This window comes from Microtus ochrogaster, chromosome 22, assembly GCF_000317375.1.
Source record: "Microtus ochrogaster isolate Prairie Vole_2 chromosome 22, MicOch1.0, whole genome shotgun sequence".
Taxonomy (NCBI): Eukaryota; Metazoa; Chordata; class Mammalia; order Rodentia; family Cricetidae; genus Microtus; species Microtus ochrogaster.
In genome coordinates, this window is record NC_022023.1 from 538885 (window position 1) to 562371 (window position 23487).

General features: G+C 40.1%; 1 protein-coding gene across 1 annotated transcript in view; it reads left to right on the forward strand.

Annotated features, from left to right (window-relative positions):
- The window catches only part of Rnf169 (ring finger protein 169), a 44160-nt gene that overhangs the window by 8343 nt on the left and 12330 nt on the right, over positions 1–23487 (forward strand). The window contains exon 2 of the mRNA XM_026784419.1: positions 14033–14106. Coding sequence (XP_026640220.1) covers positions 14033–14106 — 74 coding nt within the window. The remainder of the gene's footprint in view (positions 1–14032; positions 14107–23487) is intronic.

A 23487-nucleotide genomic window follows, 5' to 3' on the forward strand; every position in this document is an offset into this window, starting at 1 on the left:
TCCCAGCAACCACATGGTGGCTCCAAACCATCTGTAATGAGATCTGGCGCCCTCCTCTGGCGTTTGGGTATACATGGAGGCAGAAAATTGTATACATAATAAATTATATATATATGTATACACACACACACACACACACACACACATATATATATATATAAACCTTTGGTGGCAGTATGAGACTCTACCTGTGTCTTCAGCATAGACTCCAGCTGTGGTAAGACCCTGGGATCTGGGCAGCAGCTGTATTATGTATTTATACTTTTTCTGAGTTTAGAAGGATTGTAAGATGAATACATGATTAGTAATATCTTCTACTCCTTACTGAAGTGTAACTATTATTTATTTGCATACTGAAAAGTATTCTGGAAGAAAGATAGTATTGAAAAGTAGTGGATCTGAATGTAAATTCTAGCTTGAGGCCTTTTGTCGCTGTGAGACTTTGGGCAAACTCTGCACCTAAAATTCTTCATTTCTAAATCTGAATAATGGTTGGATTGGAAAGTGGTATGGTTTAGGCAAGATGGCACATAAGGTGATTAGAGAAAGAAATACCTCACGTAAGCTTTTTATACTTTATTTGTTAATGTAGTCATTAATTATTGTGCCAACCACAGTGCTAGTTGTTAGGGATACAAAAAAAAAAAAAAAAAAAAAGAGTAAACCACAAGCTTCTTGAAGATGGTTGAGAAACTTGTCCTAACAGTAAGCGTACAGGATGGATTTAAGGAGAGCAAAACCTAAGGATGAGAAACTTAGTAGGCATTTGCATTCAGTATAGGAAAATTGAACACCAAAAAAGCACAGTGAGGGCTGGAGAGATGTCTCAGCAGTTAAGAGCACTGGCTGCTCATCTAAAGGCCCTGGGTTCAAGTCCCAGCACCCACATAGCAGCTCACAGCTATCTGTAACTTCAGTTCCAGAGGATTCAACACCCTCACACAGACATACATGCAGATAGAAAGAAAAAAAACCCAAAAAGTAAAAAAAAAAACCACATACAACAAAGTGATGACATTATATGCTATTGTTTTTGCATTTCAGTAGCAGCCACTGTTAATGAGGGTATATTTTGCCAGACTTTTTATTTGCTGTTCCAGTTAGCACTAACAGTCAAGTTGGCACAGACTAGAATTATCTGAGAGGAAAGCGTTGATTGAGGAATTGCCTAGATCAGATTGTCTGTGGGCATTTTTGTGGAGGGTTGTTTGGTAATTAACTGATGTAGGGGGGCCCAGCTCATTGGGGATGGCACCAGCCTTACGCACATGCTTCTGGTCTATACAAGAAAGCTAGACAAGTATGAGCCTGGGAGTGAGCCAGAGAGCAAGCTACCAAGCCAAGTTCTTCCATGACTTCTCTTCCAAGTTCCTGCCCTGACTTCCGTCAATGATAGACTGTGATCTGGAAGTGTAAGCTAAATAACCACTTTCCTCCCTAAGTTGCTTTGGTCAACAACAGAAAGGAAACTAGAACATGTATGAATATTGTGTGTGACTTGTGTGTGTATTCAGTTTTATGTTCAATCACCTAAATCTCTTGAATTTTAGAATCTGGGAAATTTCTACCACATCAAGATTTTACTTAAATTTATCCTGTAGTGTGTGAAATTTAGGAACTCTGTGTCTCTTCTTGTGATTCTCTCACAATGCAGATGTTTCTGACAGAAATAAGTAGGCTTGTTAATATAGGATATGAAGGATTTGTCAGATTTAGGCATTGTTTGATATAGCCTGAAAAGTTTTGGAGGTAGAAGAATTAGCATTTATGGAATTTACTTTGCCTATATGCTAAGGCTTTATGCTGTATTTAATGGAGTATTCTTAATATGTGTAAGGCACTGGACTAGGTTCCTAGCAAGGGTGGACATGAGCAGAGTGTACTGAAAAGGAGGGACGCCGAGGGAACAGTGTTCTTTCTCACGTAAGGGTGCTCCCTTCTGCTTTAGAAGAATGCATTCTAAGAAGCTTTAGGAATGGTAAGGAGATGCTAACGAAGGACAGTGTTTGCTGGTTTTTCATTCCATTCTTTCTAGGGGGAGTCGATGGTGCTGCTGTCCCAGATCTGTGTTTCCAGTAAGCTCCTTTAGAGATCCTTAGTTCTTAGACATAAGTGTAGATTCTTTCTGCACAGTGGATTATGCCCATCCTCTGAACCCTTTGCATCTGTACTGTGTAGCCTTCCTTGGCTTACCTAGAGGTCTTTGGGCCCATTAAAAGCATTTGGTAAAGTAGTTGGATGAAAATACTGGAAGATAAGTTGACATAGACTATTCAAATAGGAGATACTCCCATTTTATGATTAAAGAATCAAGCTAGCGCCACAGAGAAACCCTGTCTCAAAAAACCAAAAAAAAAAAAAAAAAAAAAGAATCAAGCTAGCAAGGAAAAACAGTGCAGATGGAATCCAGGATAGGGTACAGTTGAATGCAGGTCTCTTTGGCTCCAGATTCTGAACTCTAACTTTGGAATCATTTTACTGATGATAGTTGTCTTAGTTAGTGTCCTGTTGCTGTGAAGAGACCCATTGTCATGGCAACTCTTACAAAAGAAAGCATTTAATTGGAGCTGGCTCATATTCAAAGGTTTAGTCCATTATTATCATGATGGGGAGCATGGCTGCACTCAAGTGTTGGGGAGGTAGCTGAGAGTTCTACGTTTGGATCAGTAGGCAGCAGGAAGAGAGACACAGGGCCTTGCTTGAACTTTTGAAAGCCCACCTCCATTGACACACTTCCTCCAACAAGACTATACTCCCTAATAGTGCCACTCCTTATGAGTCTGTGGGGGCCATTTTCTTTCAGACCACCACAATTGTGAATAATGTTTTGCCTCACATAGAAGAAATCAAAGACTGTTGTTTCATTTTGGTGGTGGATGTGCTGCTATGCCCATGAGGTTCTTTGTTAGCCTTGGATGAAAGATCCGAGGCCCAAACCCTTCTTTTCAGCTGCTGCTGACTCCTGTGCCTACATTTGATTCTGTGACCTCTTTAATCATAGGGTTTTACTGATGATCCATTGCAGATTGTCTAATAAGACAACATTGCTTTTGGGGTTGTTTTTAGATTCAGTATAGACGTCTTATTTGCTTGTCTCTATTTTTACATCTGGTTTTGCAGGTCTGTTGACCTCTACTTGTCAGTGTTTTCTGATTCGGAGTTGGCAAACTGGCTAGTAGGTTAGTCCAGCTTCACCCTTCCTTACGAAAACTGTCCTTCCTAGTCCTGTTCTCTCCCATTGTGACTCTTAACTGCAGCACTTGTTTCTAAGACTGATTTGGTAGTTGCTCATTCTGTGTGACTCTGTTATCTCTGTAGTTGTTGAGCTCCATCCCCAAGAACTGTTATATGTTATAGATTCGTCTTAGCTAATAAACCATATTAAATTTCTTTGTGGAAGATCTGCCTCGTATTTGTGTGTTTTCCCTTTTCACATCCCTGCTTTACTGCTCATTTCCTCTTTAATCTCCTAATATCTTGTGACTGTTTCCATTGTTGTTACACACACACACACACACACACACACACACACACACACACTCCTGTGTTAGCACTTTGATTTTCTTTTTCTCTTTTTGTGAATTCTATTAAGTCACCATTCCTTTTCTAGCATGTCAGTTATCTACCATACTCTAACAATGGCTTTTCGTCTTACTAAAGCAACTTCTTTTATCATTCTAGTTACTGCCCAGTCCATTGGCTTTGTGCAGTGTACTCAATAAATGAATTAAAAAAAATCCCTTGTCTTATTTTGGTTTACTGTAGCTATGTTAGAACACCATGAACAAGCCAACTTGGGAGGAAAGACTTTATTTGACTTCTACTTCCTTATTGTTCATCATTGAAGGAAGTCAGGACAGGAATTCAAACAGGGCAGGAACCTGGAGATAGGAGCTGATGCAGCGGCCACAGAGGGGTGCTTACTGACTTGCTCATTGTGGCTTGCTCAGCTGCTTTCTTACAGAACTCAGGATACTAGCCCAGCAATGGTACCACCTACAATGCACTGGGTCATTCCCCATTGATCACTAATTAAGAAAATGCCCTACAGGCTTGCCCACAGCCCAATCTTATGGAGGTATTTTCTCGTTTGAGGTTCTGTTCTCAAATGACTTTAGCTTGCGTCAAGTTGTCAAGTTGCCAGCATAGTCCCCTATATAATTTTAATAGCTAAATTGTGTGTGTGTGCCTGTGTGAGCACATGCGTGTATATACCAAAGCCTGTGTGGAGTCAGAGGACAACTTTTGGGAGTCATGTCTCTCCTTCTACCATCTAGGTTTCTGGGATCAAATTGATGCCATCAGGTTGGTTGTAAGTGAGCCATTTGGTGGTGCCATTTTAGCCTTTTCAGAGAGTATTTTCCTTTCTGTTTCCCCATGGGTCTATTAGACTTGTCTCTTCCTTCTTGTTTCTCTGTTAGAACATTCACTCAGTAGTGGTTGCTCTGACTTCTCCTCCTCCCATCCATATCACTTGTAGAGGCTCTTCATGCCTCTTAGCCCCTGCCCCTTAGAGGCAGAAATGCATTGTGTCGAGGACTAACCCTTCGACTTCCTCATCGCCTCCACTCAGCACTGCCTCCCGTTGCTGTCCCCCGGATCCTGTGTCCCACTCTTAACTCACAGTGTCCTTATCTAGTTTGTGAGTAGCTTTCTTTTTTTTGCCAGTACTTTTTCTTGACACCTTCCATAACTTTAGGCTGCCTGGCCTTTTTTATTATGTCAGCTCCTGTTGGTTCTTTCTTTATCCTTCCGATTTATTTGTGTAATACACATTTGTCTTATGATATGCTTCATCTCATAATTTGAAAACATAGTTTGGTCTGCTTCGTGCTTTTATCATGAAATCTTGCTTTTCTTACAGTGCTTATGAAGTATGTAGGTTTTAAATTCTTCTGATTACAGCGGAGCAGATTGTAGCAGACAAAACCCCTGCTGAGAGTAACTAGAAGAGCCTTATTTAAAAAGTGAGAGCTCTTAAGATTGCCACGGCAGCCAGGGCTTCAGACATTTGTGGATTCTTGGTGAAGGGGGAAGCAGCTAGTGAGAAACAAGAAGCAGAAAGTCAGACATGCTGTCCTCATGGGCAGTAAAGAGGAAGTGCATCCCCACCTGCTGTCTCTTGGGGCATTTGCTGGCTTAAGTGGTGCCTTACAGAAGCCACTGAGAAACAGGAGGTCTTTTAACTTTCCTTCAGTGCTGAGGAGGAAAATTTGCAGGAGCTTTTGAGGAAGCTGGGTGTTGTGGATGTCCAGGATCCTCACTGGACCCCTGTAGGATGAGAGCAAGGCCAGAGTAAGGTTTGCAAACTAGAGGCTGCAGGCAGTTTTGAATTTGTTCATGTCCTGTTTAGGCTGTGGGGGATTTACTCTCAGTCTGACTGTTGCTGGAGAACATGGTGACCCTTGGATCATCTGGATGCCATTCAGAGCTGCTGCATTTTTATGCACAGTGGATGACTTCTTATCCTAAATCACCAGGCCAACTAAGAAGCTAGGAGAAAAGCAGACATTGTAGGAATGACTGTTACCAAGATGGTGTCCCACATATAGTTTGTTTAGTCGGTTGTAATTTGAAGGTCATTCAGATTGTAGTCTTAGGTATTGTGAGTGATCTTCAGTGGGCATTCTTGTGCATATGTTTATGCACCCATATATCTACAGTATCTTGTGCATACTACCTCAGTCTCTGTGAGTTCGTATGTATGGCAATCACATTGATTTAGAGGGCATTGTTTTCTTGGTGTCCTTCATCCCCTCTGGCTTTTATACTGTTTCTCTCTCCTCTACTTTGGGATTCCCTGAGCCCTGTTTAGGGCTGAGTGTTCTGAGGTTCCTTATTCTCTGTGTGATATCTGACTGTAGGTCTCTGTATTTGTTCCCTTCTGCTGTAAGAGGAAACTTCTCTGTTGATGGCTGAACACTGATCTATGAGTATAGTCATTTTATGCTACTTTTTTAAAAAATATATATAGAACAGAAGTGTTTGGTTTTACCCTAGGTCCCTGGTCTATCTTGTTTTAGGTTGTTGGTCATCTAAGTAGTGTTAGTTACATCTTATGAAGTGGATCATCAATCAAATCACATGAGTTGACTATTCCCATAAACTTTGTGCCACCATTGCACTAGCGTATCTTGCAGGCAGGACTCCATTGAACATCAGAGGGTTTGTGGCTGGGTTGGTGTTTACATTTCTCTTTTGGTAGCTTGCAGAGTACCTTCCTGTACCAAAGATGCTAGAAAACAGGGGTGAAGGCTCTATATAGGCACCAGCTCGGCTTCTCCATGTTTAAAGTGTTGTGTGGGTGTTGTCTTCAGCAATGAGGCCATGTTGTCAGTAAGTAGAGAGCTACCTATAGTCTTAGAACAACCTGGGTTGTTTGGGGGTTCACGTGGGATTCTTTTAGCCAACAGCTCAATTAGATGGAATTCAATTGGGTATTGGAAGCTTCATTTGGTGACAAGAGATGGCCAGTTGAGACTCTTGTCTCCCCTATTATTTGTCTATTTCATTAGATAGCCTTCATATATGTTGATATTTTAGAAAGTTTTTTCTCCAGAGCAACACACAGAGGGAGATCCCACATCCCCTCCCCTTTTCTATTTTAATAAAAAGGAAGGTTTTAACTTTAACATACTAAAATTACATATAACAAAATAGGTATCAAGCAAGAATTACAGTTACAATATTTATATCTACTTTATCTTTTATCATAACTAAGGAAAATTATATAAATATAAATCCTTACTACAGAAATGTAGTGGAGCTTTACAGGTTTTAGAGGAATATTGACTAGGAAATAAGAATGAATTTGAATTTGATATTGGACCAACAACTATAGATGTGTAATATTGCTATCATTTCTCAGATACAAACTGGAATCTAAAGAATATTTAGAGCTAGGCATTTAGTAGTGCATATTTGTAATACCAGCATTCGGAAGACTGAGGCAGGAAGATACTAAGGTTATCCTGCACTACACATTGTGTGTGTGTGTGTGTGTGTGTGTGTGTGTCCAAAACCCACCCATAACCTCAGCTACTCACCAGGAGCACTTACAGGACTCAGCATGTAGTTGAGCTCATAGCTGTGATATAGGGCAATGAAATAACACTGAGCAACATCAACAGCAAACACTTTGCAGGACAAAGTTTGGGGGAAATTAGATATAGGTTTTCATGGTTTTCTCCCAGTGGAGATGTGTATTATTCCCCCAGCAAAGAAAGTGGAGCACTGTGTGAATGTTACCAACCAGAGAAACTTGTTGGAGGCTTTCTGCCTAGAGCTTTTATAATGAACAGATCACATACACTTTCTGTTGAGCATGTACCAACATTTCATACTCCAAGTAGGTAAGCAGGTGTTTCTAAGTCAGGGAGGTACAACAAACCACTCCTACCGGTAAAGTCAGGGAGGGTAAGAGCCTACCTGAAATCCATGTTCAAGGCATCAGCCAAAGCAAATTTTGTAGGCAAGCCTTCATAATGACAGGCAGTTAGGTCTGCCATATCTATCTTTTTGGCAATGTGTGGTTTGTATGTATTTGACATTTAGCATATAATGTTTGCTCCTTAACTGTTACATGTTTTTATTATAAAACTTTTATTTTGTATTTTTGAGATAGGATCTTATTGCATAGCCCAGGCTGACCATGGACTCCATATGTAATTGGGCTGGACTGGAATTCACAAAGATCCTCTTCAATTTCCTGAATACTAGGGTTACAAGTATATGCCATACACTAGGCTACAGTAAGGATTCTTCATTGACTGCCAGCCCCGATACTACTTAAAATTATGGTATGTTTTCCTGTGATTAACCAGCATTATACTTTGTGTATGTGGCAGGGGAGTTCCTGCAGGTTTTACAGCTGGTGGGGCAATCTGGGTGAGGGAAGAATGAAATTCAGTTAAGGAAACTAGTTAGTACAAATCCAAACTTGAGAGTCTGAGTTGGTTTATTGTAGCCATATTTAAGCACAGCATGATATTGGAAAAGGTTTTCAGAAAACAAGTAACTCAGTTCCATGAGTATAGCAGAGCTTATGATGTGTTTACATTGAAATTCTTTACAAAGTACATCCAGCTTCTTCCACAAAGATGGGTACTGTTGACTCAAAGATAGCGCCCAGGATTTAGGGTCTGAGGAAAAATGACTACTGTAATAATGCCTGTGGGTGTCTAGTTTGGCCTGGCCCTAAGGTAACAGAGAAGCCACTTAGGCTGTTGTAAAGCACAAGTGACCCCACTCATAAGGATGGGCTTTATGGCCTAGAAGCACTGCTTAAGATTTAGGGGGAAAGGGTCTGGAATAAGCAAAACATATTCTAGGGGAATACAGTAGTTCTTGCCTCAATAGATGAGGAATCACCGGGTCATCAACTACATCCTTTCCCAGCATCCCAGGAGGACAGGTAAACACTCCCTCAGAAGAAGCAAGCCGGTGTGTTTCACTTTTCCTGACTTCTTCAAGGCTTATCTGTGTGCACAAGGACACAGTCCTCTACAGTGCTTTTAAAAAATATAGATGGTGGTGATGATGATTATTATTGACATAGGGTCTTAGTATGTAGCCCAGAGATGGTGGTGATGATGGTTTTTATTGATATAGGGTCTTAGTATGTAGCCCAGACTGGCCTCAAACACAGATTCTTCCTATCTCACCCTTTGGAATATTGGGATTACTTGTATGTGCCATCATGCTTAGTTTATTTTAGCATTGTGCATTTTTAAATTATTCTAACCCAATATTAAGATGATTTATGTCTGTTCTAATGTTAGTGGACATATGATGGCACCTTACTCTTGTCTTTTGATTGCAAACAAGTTAGAGGCATAGTAAGATATGATAGATCATAATAATTGTGGTCTAATTGCATGTGAGATAAGTTGGCCAGTATGTTGATTTGTATTTGATAGATAAGGAGACTGAGGCAAAGAGAAGCTTGACATTTCTGAGTACTTTGACATCATTGACTGATGGCGGAAGTTACAAAATAATCCCACACTAATTCAGAAATACGTACAATAAAGGGTTATTTATTTAGGAGTAGACTCACAGATCACTGTCCTAGATCACAGTCCTCTGCACAAATGGGGAACAGGAACAGAGTCCAGCAGCCGGAAGTGAGAGCTGGAAGCAAGAGAACAAGCACAGGCTTTACAGCTGCATTTACAGTATAAGAGACCACGCCCAAGCGGACTGATATCTTAAAGGTTATTGGCTGAAGGAGCGGAAGGAGCTCACACAGCAATTGACAGAGCAAGTGTCTGAACCTGATATTATGAGCTCACCCGCAGGGTTGTGATGCCAGGTGCTGAGCTCCTATTTAACATTATATGACTTTTTAAATAACTGTACCAAAGTGAATTTAGCTTTTTGTGGAATATGAATATAAAACAGCTAAATCTGTGTTTCTTATAAGTTTAACTTGCTAATAAAACCAAGTTATAAGGTACAGAGCATTACACCACAAAAATCAGCTATAATTTTATATTTAATAAATTATGCTCTATTCTGTCAGAAATAATTTATACAGTATTTTCACTTTCCTCATTCTCATTTGATCCTCATAGCCTGCAGTGAATGATATCATTAATTAGGTTGTATTTACTGTTAGTTTGATTTTATAGAAGAGGAAATTGAGCCTGCATCATCTGAGGCTCTGATACTTGTCTACAGTCAAATTTTAAGTTTAGATTACTTACAAGATGAAGATATTAAACACTTGAGACTTGAAAATTTTACTCACTTTTGAAATTAGTGTATACTAGTTATACAAAACAATAGAGTTTGTTGTGAGATTGACAACCATTAAGACCTGTCTTAGAGAAAATGTCCTAATGGTAAACTCAGTTGTCATTTTTTCCAAGGGGTCACTAAAGTATTTTTATACTTGTGTTAGATAGTAGTCTTATTTATATTTTATTTATTTATTATGTATACAACATTCTGCCTCGATGTATGCCTGCACGCTAGAACAGGGCGCCGGATCTCAGTACAGATGGTTGTGAGCCACCATGTGGTTGCTGGGAATTGAACTCAGGATCTCTGGAAGAGCAGCCAGTGCTCTTAACCTCTGAGCCATCTCTCCAGCCCTTAGTAGTCTTATTTATAAGCCTGAATAAGATTTTGTTCCTTATGTTGTTCCTCAAAATACTTGGAATTTTAAAAAGTGAATCTGAGAAGATTGTTATGGTTGTACCAGAAAGAACTATGATAGAGTTAATTATGTCTTGGTCACAAGGTCTTCCAAATATGATACAAAATGCAGAAGCTGTAAAAGAACAATTTGAGGCCAGGCACAGCATGCATGCCTTTAATCCCAGTTCTATCACTTGGGAAGCTGAGGCAAGTAGATTTCTGAGTTCCAGGCAAAAAGCCTATCTTTAAAAATAAATAAAAGAAAATTGAGTATATATTGCATAAGAATTTCTGCCATACACAGAGTCCACTGAAAGTGTTGCTCTTCAGACTGTGTGGCTTATACAGAAGGACTCTAGCAAATCAAGAGGATGAGTTTATGTGAGCAACAAAGGGAACAGAGCTCAGAGGAAGCATAAGCTACTTTTAGCTATGTGGAAAGTCCTTAGTTTTACCATGGAGTGTCATCGTTGCCTCTTAGATTAGCAGAGCTAAAGTTTCAGCACTAGTGTGCTGGACAGATGGCAAGTTCATGCCATGCTAGTGAGACCATGATCCAATGTGGTCTTAGGAAGGTGGGCTGTTATCTGTTAGAAAGCAACGCTTCGTTGCCAGCATTTTGTTTTGTAGATAACAAGCAGCCATTCAAAGGAGCATATATGCAACACCAGTCTTGTAGCGTTAGCGGCACTGCAGATTGAAGCCCGGTATGGTACCTGCACTTAGGTCTTTTCAAAACAAAATCTTTCTCCTTTTCTTCTTGGTTTTGCTAGCTCCTGGTTTACTGTTTATTTCAGAGTACTATGTGAAAAATAGAAACAGCTAACCTTGTTAGTTGTACTGAACAGATATCTACATTTGCAAATTTATTCAGGAAAGGGATTTAATGGGAAAGAATGTTGAGTAACAGTTGGCAGTTGCATGGCTAGAAAGCTCAACTTGGAAAATGGTAGCCAGTGTTAAAGATGAAAATTTTTATAATATGGATTTTTTGAAACTGTTTGAAATGTCTTTGTAACATAGTATATTATAAATAATTGTTTCTGTTTTTCATTAAGTAATAAATACTCTTCATTAGGTGGGTACATATATATGTAAATATGACCAATGTAATATTTTGCATTTTTCTGTTTATTTTTTGCTGCTCTTTTGGTTTGCTTAATGCATGATTTTACTTGTGGTATATTACATTTCTTACCATAATTTTATATTAATTTCTCTTTAAATTTTGCTTGTGTGCTGTATTGTAGGTTCTTACAAATTCATGACTGTTTCCTTATTAATGAATATTTTGTGTTTTTAGGTAAGAAAGGAAACATACTAGTTTCCTTTCTGTTATGAAATACTGACTAAAATTAAGTTAGAGTAGAAAGGGGTTTCCTTTAAATGCCTATTCAAGCAGAAACTTGGAGTAGAAACCATGGAGGAATGCTGCTTGCTGGCTCAAGTACAGATTTACATTTATTAGCTTCTGTACACAGCCTAGAATACCTGCTCAGAGAATGGTGATGGGCTTATTCCCACAGTGGATTGGGTCCTCCTGCATCAGTTCACAGTTAAGCCCGTCTTCCACAGGTGTGCCAGGAAGACTATTCAGGAGGGCACTGCTGCAGTGCTTTTGTAGTAGGCAAGCAAGATTGGCCTTAATTTGGAAAGAATTGCCTTTTAAATCATTAAATAATTTCTCTTTTTCCTCCTGTTAAAAATTTCTCTTCCATCTTTGCCATGTTCCCGTGGTGTTGTGGTAAGCAAACCGTTGGACTCCCAGTTGCCTGCCTCAGTTGTAGGATCAGTTGGTGCCTACTGTGACGTTTCTGTGAACGTTTCACTGACATGTGTGAAGAGGTTTTCAATACCTGTGTCTGAAGTACTTTCTTTAAAAAAGGATGTTTTCTGTGATGAGTGTTTGGCCTGCAGGTATTTTTGTATGTATATAACACGTGTGTCTGGTGCCTCTAGGGACCTGAAGACAGCTTGGATTCCTTGGAACTGGAGTTACAGATGGCTGTGAGCCACTGTGTAGGTCCTGGGAACTGAACCCCGGTCCTCTTAAAGAGCAGCTGATGCTCCTAACAGCTGACCCCAGCCCCTAAAGTACTTTTTAAAAAGGAGTTTTTCTATCTTTTCTCTTCTTCTCTTCTCTGTTAAGAGCATCAACTTTTAAATGCACTTCTTGTAAGTGGAATGCACTTTGGGGTACGACTGAAACAGTTATCAGGCCTTAAGGTGGTGACAGTTGTCTGTCTTCTTTGTGGGTGGAGGTCTTTACGCCACTGTTTCTAAGTAGCTTCTTATTCTTCAGTATACTTTCTTTTGGAAATAGTTGAGACTACTGAAAAGGGACAAAAAGCTTTTGAGGAACTTAGTTTTTCTAGAACCAACACTGGGAGGTAGAGTTATCAATAAATTGTAAAACTGTTGCTATAGTTAGAACACTAAACATCTCGAGGCTATAAGCTATTATATTTATAGAAATAAAGTGTGTACCCCTCTATCCTTCCTTTTTTTTTTTTTTTTCTGAGACAGGGTCTCTCTGTAGCTTTGGAGCCTGTCCTGGAGCTAGCTCTTGTAGACCAGGCTGGCCTCGAACTCACAGAGATCCACCTGCCTCTGCCTCCCGAGTGCTGGGATTAAAGGCGTGCGCCACCACCGCCCGGCTCCTCTATCCTTTCTAAAATTAGGTTCCTGCTCTGTAGTCCAGGCCATTCTTAAATTTATGGCAGTCCTGTTTTTGGCTCCTGAGTGCAGGGATTCCAGGCGTGTACCTCCATGGTTGGCTCTCCTTTTTTGATAACATTTAAGACTTAACTTTTATTCCTGTTCCAAGTTTTTCATTTTTATTGTCCATTTGCTTTATGCATCTTATAGTCCTCCTGTCTTCAATTTAGAAAATATACAGAATGGAGAGAAGATAAAATTTTAGATGGGGAAACAGCATACAAATTAATGTATATGGTTTCTGTTTTGAAGCTAATTATTCAAGGATTGAGCAATGTAGTGATTTTTGTAGATGACCAGTTAATGGAACACCTTGAAGAGAACGCTGGGAAGTAGTGTCTTTTTTCCTTAGGCTCATGAGAGGCACGGAAGACTTTGGGGGCTAAAGAAAATACGTTACGTACTGAAAAAGACTATTTCTGTGTATTTGTGTGTGTGTGTGTGTGTGTGTGTGTGAGAGAGAGAGAGAGAGAGAGAGAGAGAGAGAGAGAGAGAGAGAGAGAGACAGACACGTGACACAGGGGCTTCAAATATAGCTTTCTTTGTAGTCTTTTGACATGTTTATCAGCGCTCGTTTTCCAAACCACTCTGTATAAAACAGACTTTTCCTTCCACTCTACATTGACTTCCTCGCCATAACATTTACTGCCACTACTCAGAAGTAAACGCTTGTTTACCTGTGTTGGCTCCTCCACAAGATTGCAATTTATGACACAAAGACTGTACTTGTTCACATTTCTTAGAACAGTCCTGATTTACAACCTTTAGTAAATATTGACTTAATGAATAAGGGAATATTCAAACTAAGATACCCATACTTTGAACCAGGTGTGATAGCACACACCTTTAATCCCAGCACAGAAGCAGAGACAGGCAGAGTTCAAAACCAGCTTGGTCTACATAGTAAGTTCCAGCTAGAGCTATATACTGAGACCCTGTATCAAAAAACAAACTAATACAAACAAACAAAGCTTAGACCAGGCTGGTCTCGAACCCACAGAGAACTGCCTGCCTCTGCCTCCGAGTGCTGGGATTAAAGGCGTGTGCCACCACCGCCTGGCTTACAAAACATAATTTTTAACGTGACTTATAATGTGGTGGTCAGCAGTAGAATATTATCATGCTTCCATCTTACAAAACTCTATTTGAAAGTCTTTTCCTTTTCCTCCAGAGTTTATATTCAGAGCACCAATCAAATTAAGCAAGCCTGGAGAACTTCGTGAGGAGTATGAGTGTCTAAGAAAGGTACAGTGTACATATTAGCATGGCATTTATTTTCTTGAAATTAACTGAAATATTGACATTAAAGAATGTTTACTTTTGATTCATTGGGCCTTTAAAAATTTACTCTTCATAGTCTGTCTTTCTATATACTACGTTATAACAGCCCATATGGATTTAAAGCCACACTAGAAGTGAGCTTAACTCAGATCTTTTGAGTTGTCTTTTCACAGGTGAAAGTGTAACTTAGAGGGGCTATCACACCCTTCCAAGAAACGTGTGCTTGACACTTAGCACAGCCCTTGCTAATAATTGTTTGTGTTAGTTTTCCTTGTGAGCACTTCTAATTACTTGCAACTACTTTTATTTTTATAGTTTTTACTTTACTAAGTACTCCAGGAGAATTGTAATGGAGGCTGTAGGACATGTGCCTATCACCACATGGCCCTTCCTGCCATGAGTGACTGTATCCTTCCGTAGTGTCACACAAAATGAACCTTTTCCTCCTTGAGCCACTTCTTCCAAGCATTTATCACTGTGAGAAAAACAATCGCCACGTTTTGCCTTTATTCTATGACAATGCCTGATTCTGATTAAGTAGATTATTTACCTTTATAAAGTAATGCCCACATGCAGAATTATTACCTAATTATTTACAAGCCTAAGTGAGCAGTTGAAACAATCTCTTAATTACAAATACTATTCGGGAAGCTTTTAACTGTGTTATAATAATCTTTTTTTTTTCAATATTGGAGTTTGAATTTAGGGCATGGTGGATGTACTCTGACACTGAACTCCAGCTTCAGCCTGTAACTGTTGTTTTTGTTTGTTTGTTTTAATTTCCAACTAATTGTCTGAGATTCGCCTACAGAAATTTGATGTCAACCCTCCCTAGTTCTCTCCCTGCACGACAATTGCTCACTCGTGGTGGGAAGGGCATGGCTGGCTAGACACTTCTTCCATATAGCCATGTACACGTACACACACACACTCACAGAGTCTTCAGTGTGTTTATTGAGCACCAGGTATGATCACTGGAGAAACAGTGTAAAAGAAGACACACAAGGTTCATGTCTTCAGGGAGATTCCTTTTTGGGGATAAGACAAGAAATAAGCAACCATGATTTCACATAGTAAAGCAGTCAGAAGTGTCAGAAAGCAGTGGGAGGCAGCATTAGAGCAGTTTTGGAAAGAGGGTTAGGGAAGTTACTTCAGAGGCAAGACTGCGTCCTGAAAGAAGCAAATCAGGGAAAGTGTGAGAAGGCGCCCTGCAGAGGCCTAGGGACCAGCAGTTGGGTGTGGTCAGTGCACAAGGGCTTTGGTGTGTCTGAACGTACAAACGTGAGCAGGACGGAAGCAGGTGAGGGTTATAGGAAATGAGTTGAGAGATGTTGAAGGGCCAGGGCAAAGATGTAGTTAACCTGGTAAAGAGCCTAACGCAATCTTACATGCAAGTTTAAAGTGTCTCTAGTTACTATGTTAGAAATAGAATAGGCCAACAAATCAAGAATTGTATTTATTGTAGATAGTAGAAACTCTAAAATAACAACTCACAGTATGTAAGAATGGTTTTCTTCTTTTGTTCTTGCCATAAAAACAAAGAAAATGACTATGTGAGTTGATTTAAGTGTGTTGACTGTCTTACTATCTATGTGTATCCTATGATATCATGTGGGACACCTTAAATATACCAGTAAAACATTATTTTAAAGATAATAAGACTTTTTATTATCCTTGGGTCACACAAACGTGGAAGGCAGGTAGTTCAGGGCAGAGCACAGCAGTATTATGACTCAGGGCTGTGAATTACTTTGTTTTTCTGTTTGCCTATCTCCAGGAGTGCTGTTTTCCTTGTGTGAACAGGTGACCCTTCTAGAGCCACATCTATTGAGTGAATTGGGTCTTTTGAAAGATCTTTCCCTGACTCATCAGGATTGTAAATTCTAATGTCACAGATCTGTTGTAGGGAGCCTGGGAAGTATAGCATTTTAGCAAGTATGTGAATTTCCTGAGTAAAATCAAGATTTCTTTTGTAAGAAAAGAAAGCATAGATCCTGGCTGGAAACTTGCAGTATCTGCCTCATACAATAGAAATAGACCAAATAGAATACTTTTTCTTGTAAGTAATCTTAAGTTAAACCACGGTTAAAGTTTGTCTAAAAGTTTGGTAGAAAGGGTATAGTAGATTAGAAGATGTTATTAGAGTTGCATGTTGTTGCTTTGTTTTTGAAGTACAAGTCTTACTGTGAGGCCCAGGTTGGTCTTGTACTCAGGCCTTCAGCCTCCCAAGAAGGTGAAATTACAGGTATGTGGCACTGTACCCACTAGTTGTTAAGGCTTTGGACGTGGATCTAGGTTTATTAAAGAAGGGACTTGAAGGCATAATGGGTAGGGATAAAAAATGAGCTGTCAGGTTTATTATCAAGAAAGAACTGCAGAAGATAAGGTTGCTATCATAGGAGTAAAGTTGAGAAGCTAGGGTATAGTGGTCTAATTGTGATTTTACTAAAACTTGGACATTTTACTCAATCTATTTGGCGGTATATATGTTGTGTCATAACCTAATTTTAAACTAGCTTTTCCCTTATTTGTTTTCTGTTTCTTTGCTTATTTTAGAAAACACTTGCAACAACCTAGGGAGTTTAAAACATGTTCTCTCATATTACAGAAGCAGCAGCTTGTTGGCCTATTTTAAAGTTTTTTTCTATAGTGTTTTTAAGTATAAATGTTTATTCAGTTGTTGGTTATCTAATCCTAAAGCCTCTCCTGTATGAACAGTGATTATGTAACAATGTCCTTGGCTTGTGATAGGACAGGATGCATTTTAAGATTTCTAGTGTTCTTTTGTCTATTCTATCTGCTATTTTTTCCTCTAGAACATTACATACTGTTTGAGAAAATGCCCATTTCTGACATGTGCTGGTGTTCTTCTTTCTAGAGACAGAGAAATAGTGCAGAGCCTTATGATCTGAGAACAGGCAAATGCCTGGTACAAGGGAAAGAAAGCCCCTAAGAGTGTACTTTAATCCTCACCACACAAAGGAAGACTGTCTCTATAGGATGGGTGCTTAAACTTGCAACTACACAGATGGGAACAGCTTTTTCAAGTAATGTACTTTTTGGAGAAAAATAACATAACACAAGACATGCAGAGTGTGATCAGATTTAGAGTAACAAGTATTCAAGTTATTTATGAAATGTGATATTTTTGCCTTTCTACTTTCATATTTATGAGATAGGATCAATACTTATAAGATTACTATATTAATATAATTGTTATTATGGCTTAGAGAATAATTTAAATAAAATCATCTCAATATTACTTGCAAACCAAACAGAGGAATCATCTGTCTGTAACTATTTAGCCTCTAGTATAAATAAAATACTTTGTTAAACTATCTGCTTAATTAGACTTTGTAGTACTTTGAATGAAAATGGCCCCATTGGCTCAGGGACTGGCACTATTGGGAGGTGTAGTGGTGTTCGAGGAAGTGTGTTGCTAGAGGTAGGCTTTGAGGTCTCAGAAGCTCAGTTCAGGCCCAGTGTATCTTGGTCTCTTCCTGTTGTCTGTGGACCCAGATGTAGAACTCTCAGCTCCTTCCATGTTTGTCTACATGCTGTCATTCTTCCCACCATGACGATAATAGACTACACCTCTGAACTGTAAACCAGCTCCAATTAAATAACTGCCTTTATGAAAGTTGCTATGAGCTGGGCAGTGGTGGCGCACGCCTTTAATCCCAGCTCTTGGGAGGCAGAGGCAGGCGGATCTCTGTGAGTTCGAGGCCAGCCTGGTCTACAAGCGCTAGTTCCAGGACAGGAACCAAAGCTACGGAGAAACCCTGTCTCGAAAATTCAAAAAAAAAAAAAAGTTGCTGTGGTTATAGTGTGTCTCTTCACAGCAATAAAACCCTAAGACAGAAGTTGTTACCAGGGCCTGGGGTATTGCTGTGATAGGCCTATGATGCTTTTGTTTGGAGGAATTTGGACTTTGAACTTTGGGTTAGAAAAGCAGTTAAATAAATGTTTTAAGTAAGGCTTAAAGGACCATCCTAGTGGTTCAAGATAATTTGAACTGTGGGGGCCCAGCTCAAGAGTTTCACAGAAGACTATTAATATGTGGCCTGGAGACCCTGGCTGCTTTCTGCCCTTGTCCAAAAAGCAAAAATAGAAAACAAACAAACAAAAAAACAAACAGTCTGAGGCTAAATTGTAGAGTTTGGATTAACAGCTTTGGCGGAGGACATTTCAAAACAGCCTGGCAATAGCTGTGTTGCTTGGTTACTAGTGGCCAGTCTTAAGCAGATCTATAATGAAAAGGAGCAAGCTGAGCAAGGGAAAATTCAAAATATGAAGTTTGAAGAGAAAAGGAGCACCAGGAAGAAGTTTAAAGAAAAGCCTGATGCCATAAAGAATAAATGGAGTGATGACTCTGATCAGGGCCAGACCCCACCCAGCTAAGCTTCCAGTTTGTGAAAAGGAATTAAAGAACAGTTTAGGTCAAGGCATGGCAGCACATGCCTTTAACCCCAGTACGCAGGAGACAGGAAGGAAACCTCTGAGTTAAAGGCCAACCTGGTCTACAGATTCAGTTTCTGGAAGCCAAGCTTAGGCAGTGAAGGAACCATTGAAAACAGAAAGCTGGTGAAGATGTAATTGAATGAGGAGGCCGTGTTCCAGCTCCAGAAAGCAGCAAAACTTGGCAGTTGAGGCCCCATTGTTCTGGCTTTAAAGTCAAAGATAGAAGAAAGGCTTTATAGGATCTTCCTCCATAGCTAAGGAAAGCCACAAAACCCAGACATTTGTCAGGGGTGTCCCTGCATGGAGGCTGAGAGAGGCCATTGTGTGAAGCTGTAAAGGTGAATCTTGGATTGTCTGAAGACTTCAAAATGTTGGAGATGCCAGAGCCATGAGATACGTGCCAAAGAGAACTGCTAACAGGAAGTAGAACTAGCCCGGAAGAGAGAATCGCGTTGCAGTTAACAGACTGAAAGGAGTGGAGAACTGAAGGAGTTTGCCCAGCTGGCTTTTAGTCCTGCTTTGGTCCAGTATATCCTCACTATGTTCCCTTCCCTACATTTGGAATGGTAATATATATATCCTGTGCCATTATATGTTGGAAGTATGTGATCTACTTTTTGATTTTGATTTTACAGAGGATTACAATTAAGAGATTGCATGAATCTCAAAAGAGACTTTGACGAACTTTGGACTTTTAAATGATGCTGAGATTATTATAGACTAGAGACTTTTGTAAATTGAACTGAATGCATTTTGTGTTATGATATAGCCGTAAACCTATGGAGCCCAGGGAATGGAATGTTAATTGAATGAAAATGACCCCATAGGCTCATAATTCTTTATTGATTCTTTGGGAATTTCACATCATGTACTCCAATCCTGCTTACCTCCCAGTTCCTCCATGTCTGCCCTTTACCCTTGAAGCATGACCTCCCCCAACATTAATTTAAAGCAAAATAACTACTTCCCTCCTCCATCTTTCCAACACTTCTTCATTCATCCTAGTGGCATTGGGAGCTGCAGTGTGTCACACAGTGTACCCTTGTGTCCAGTCAGCCCCACCCGCAGATGTCATTGCATTGAGTCATTAGTCTGACTCAGGGCCTCTGGCACACCATCATCATGGACCCTCATTGAAACTCCTCAGACATCCTGCTGTTGCCCCAAGTCATGGAGATCCTGTGGATTGTCCCTCCACGCACTCCAACAGGTCATAGATCTAGTAGATGCTAGGGTGGGCCAACCCAAGGCTCAGGATGTGGGTCTGGGCGGTAGATAAGGTGGTTTGTCCTGGCCACTGGGACCACTCCCTTCAGGTGAGGGGTAAAGCTAAGGTGAGCCACCTTTACAGCCCTTTTAAAACATACATTTAAAAGTCTCACTTTTTTTTTTTTGAAACAGGTTCTCGCTGTATATCCATGGCTGGCCTGGAAGTTAATATGTAGACTAGGCTGGCCTCTAACTCATAGAGATGGGTCTGTCTCTGGCTCTGAGTGCTGAGATTGAAGATGTATGCCACCATGCCCAGTTCACTGACCCTTTATTATAATTAAGAATCTGCTTGTTTATCTCAGACTTTTAAAAAATGCAGATATTTTTCAAATGACTTGTATTATATAGTTAATATTAACCTAAGCTGAAAGGCAATATTGGAAAGCCAACTGCCCTATTTCAAATCCTGCTTTTGCTATTTACTAATATGAGAATTTCCCTCCCAAGTTGCATTTGCTCATGATGTTTCATCATAACAATAGCAACCCTAAATAAGCCAACCAATATATTGACTTTTTCAGAAAGTAAAAGCAAAACAAACCCCACAAACCTTGTTCTTCAAATCTGTTATTAAGGAAATAAAAAGGTAAAAGAAAGAAGATTTTATTCTCAGAATGTGTATCTAACAGTGAACTTGTATCTAGAATAGATCAGAAATTCTTGTACATTCTAATAAAATAATAAGTAAATAAATAAAATTATAAAAGGGCAAAAGGTTTGAACAGACATTTCACAAAAGAACATAGCCTATTGCCGGGCGGTGGTGGTGCACACCTTTAATCCCAGCACTCGGGAGGCAGAGGCAGGCGGATCTCTGTGAGCTCGAGGCCAGCCTGGTCTACAGAGTGAGTTCCTGAACCGGTACCAAAGCTACAGAGAAACCCTGTTTCGAAAAACAAAAAACAAAAAAAACAAAAAAAAAAAAAGGAACATAGCCTATTAAGGACATGAAAAGCATGAAAAGACAGCGTAATTAGCCATTAGGGAAATACTAATTAAAACCACAGAGGCAACACCTTACATCCTCTCCCATTGGTGGAAAGACAAAATGTAAGAATAATGCAAGCATTTGGAAGAACCTGAACTTCGTGCCTTGAAGGTAGAACTTTACAGCAATATACCCTCCATGGAAAGCGTTTTAGGAGTAGTTATGTATTTTAACCTGCACTCTTTAATATTTGAGTAAAATTTAAAAGTGGGTATGTTCATGCAGTGAAGTAGGTATTACTAATATAAAAGAATATCTAATTACAAACCCAGTTATATGTAAGTCTCAACAAATTGAATGAACAATTGACATAGGGAATTGTAGGGCTGTGTGTGTGTGTGTGTAGGCCATAGGGAATTGTAGGGGTGTGTGTGTGTGTGTGTGTGTGTGTGTGTGTGTGTGTGTGTGTGTAGGCCAGAGGATGACCATGAACTTATTCTTTAGGTGCTGTCTATCTTGTTTTGAGTCTCTCAGTGGGACCTAGACCTCACCAGTTAGGTAAGACAGGCTGGCCAGCAAGTCCCATGGACTCCTTCTGTGTCTGCCTCCAGTTCTGGGATTACAAATATAGGCCAACATACTGACCTTTTACAAGGGTTGTAGAAAATAGGTCCTCATGTTTGCATGGCAAGTGCCTTCCTGGCTGAGCTGTCTTTGCTGTCTTCAAGTGCTATAATTTTATAATTGGCAAAACTAGTCTATAATAGGTAATAGTAGTCAGGTTGATGATTCTCCAAGACTGAGTAGGTGGGAGATTACTGATGAGCTCAAAGAGGCTTTGTAAGTGGTGGAAGTTGTCTGTATCTTGATTAGTGAAATGGTAACATGGATGTATATATATTTGTCAAACTCATTGAACTTCAATTTTCAAGTCTTCTTCATGTCCTATTGATTATTCCTTAATACAGTGATTTTTTTGAAAAAGATTTTTTTCTATTACTTGTGTGTATAGGTGTGTGTAATGTGCACATGTGTGTTCAGTACCCACAGAGGCCAGAGGGCTGTTCTATTTTATGAGCTGCCTGTCAGGGGTGCTGGAAATTGCAGCAAGCACTGTTCACCACCACTGAGCCATCTCTTCAGCTCTAACATGGTTGATTGAAAAAAGAAATCAGTCATGGTGGTGCATGCTTTTAAATTCCAGCACTCAGGAAGCAAAGACAGGAGGATCTTTGTGGGTTCAAGGCCAGTCTGGTACATATAGTGAGTTCCAGGACACTCAGGGAGTGGATTCTCATGACCTCATTGTATGTGAGAATGAATGCTTAAATGAAACAGAAAAATACACTCTCCATGCAATTAAATTAAACAGTGGTACAAATTGGAATTTTCTGTGTTTAGGCTGTGTGGGAAGTAACCTGTGTATCTGAGTGCACAGGTATGTTGTAGTTCACTTTTAGTCCATTGCCTTTATAAACTAGGTAATCTATAAAGACAGGATTACTTGAGGTGGCACAGTCCATAAATGTGGTCCTTGCGTCTGCTAATTATTTGATGACGATGTCACTCTGTGTTGTAACATGACAGAGGCGTCGCACAGTGTGATGGCTTGAATGAGATGTCCCCTTAGTCTTGGGCATTTGAATGGATGGTCTCCAGTTGCTGCTGCTATTTGTGGACGCTTAGGTGGCAGGGCATTGCTGGAAGGAGTATGTAACTGGGGGTAGGATTTGAGGTTTAAAAACCCAGGCCTGCCGGGCGGTGGTGGCGCACGCCTTTAATCCCAGCACTCGGGAGGCAGAGGCAGGCGGATCTCTGTGAGTTCGAGACCAGCCTGGTCTACAGAGCTAGTTCCAGGACAGGCTCCAAAACCACAGAGAAACCCTGTCTCGAAAAAGCAAAAAAAAAAAAAAAAATTATATATATATATATATATTAAAAATAAAAACCCAGGCCTTTCCTAGTGCCCTGCTCCCTGATGGTTCAAGATGTGAGCTCTTAGTTTCCACCTCCAGCAGTCATGCCTCTGCTTTGCCATCATGGACACCCCCCACTCTAACCACAAGCCCAAATAAACTCTTCTTAAGCTGACTTGGTCGTGGTGTTTTATAGCAGCCATAGAAAGGTAACTAATACATGTTAAGACAGCAAGTGTGCTAGCATAGTATATCTCTCTTCTCTTAAGGAGTCATTGATGTGATCAGGAAAACCCCGCCCTCATGACTGATGTCTCAGAACCCTGTCATCATACTGTTAGTGTGCAAATATGAAGGTTACATTTCAACACATGGACTTTTGGTGAATGCTTTAAGCTGTAACACACAAACATATATGTAGATCATATCCAGAGAATATAGGGAACTTTTACTAGCAGGGCAGAGATGTGAATATCCATGCTGAGAAGAGGATGTGCAAACAGTGAGCTCAGGAAAGGTACTCTGCAGGGCTCTTCTCAGAAGAATGCAGATTAGAGTCCTCATGCAGTACCAACCCACAGGATAGCAAAAATAGAGCACCGAGTGATGGGGAATCTGGAGCGACTGTTGTCCTCCTACGTGGAGAGGCTGCAGGTGGGAGTGTAGTTTGATAACCAGCTTGAAAAGCTGGCAGCATGCCCATGTCTTATGACTCACAGTTTCTCTAGATACTATTCTGTGGTATGTGTATGCCTAGGTAAGTCGTCA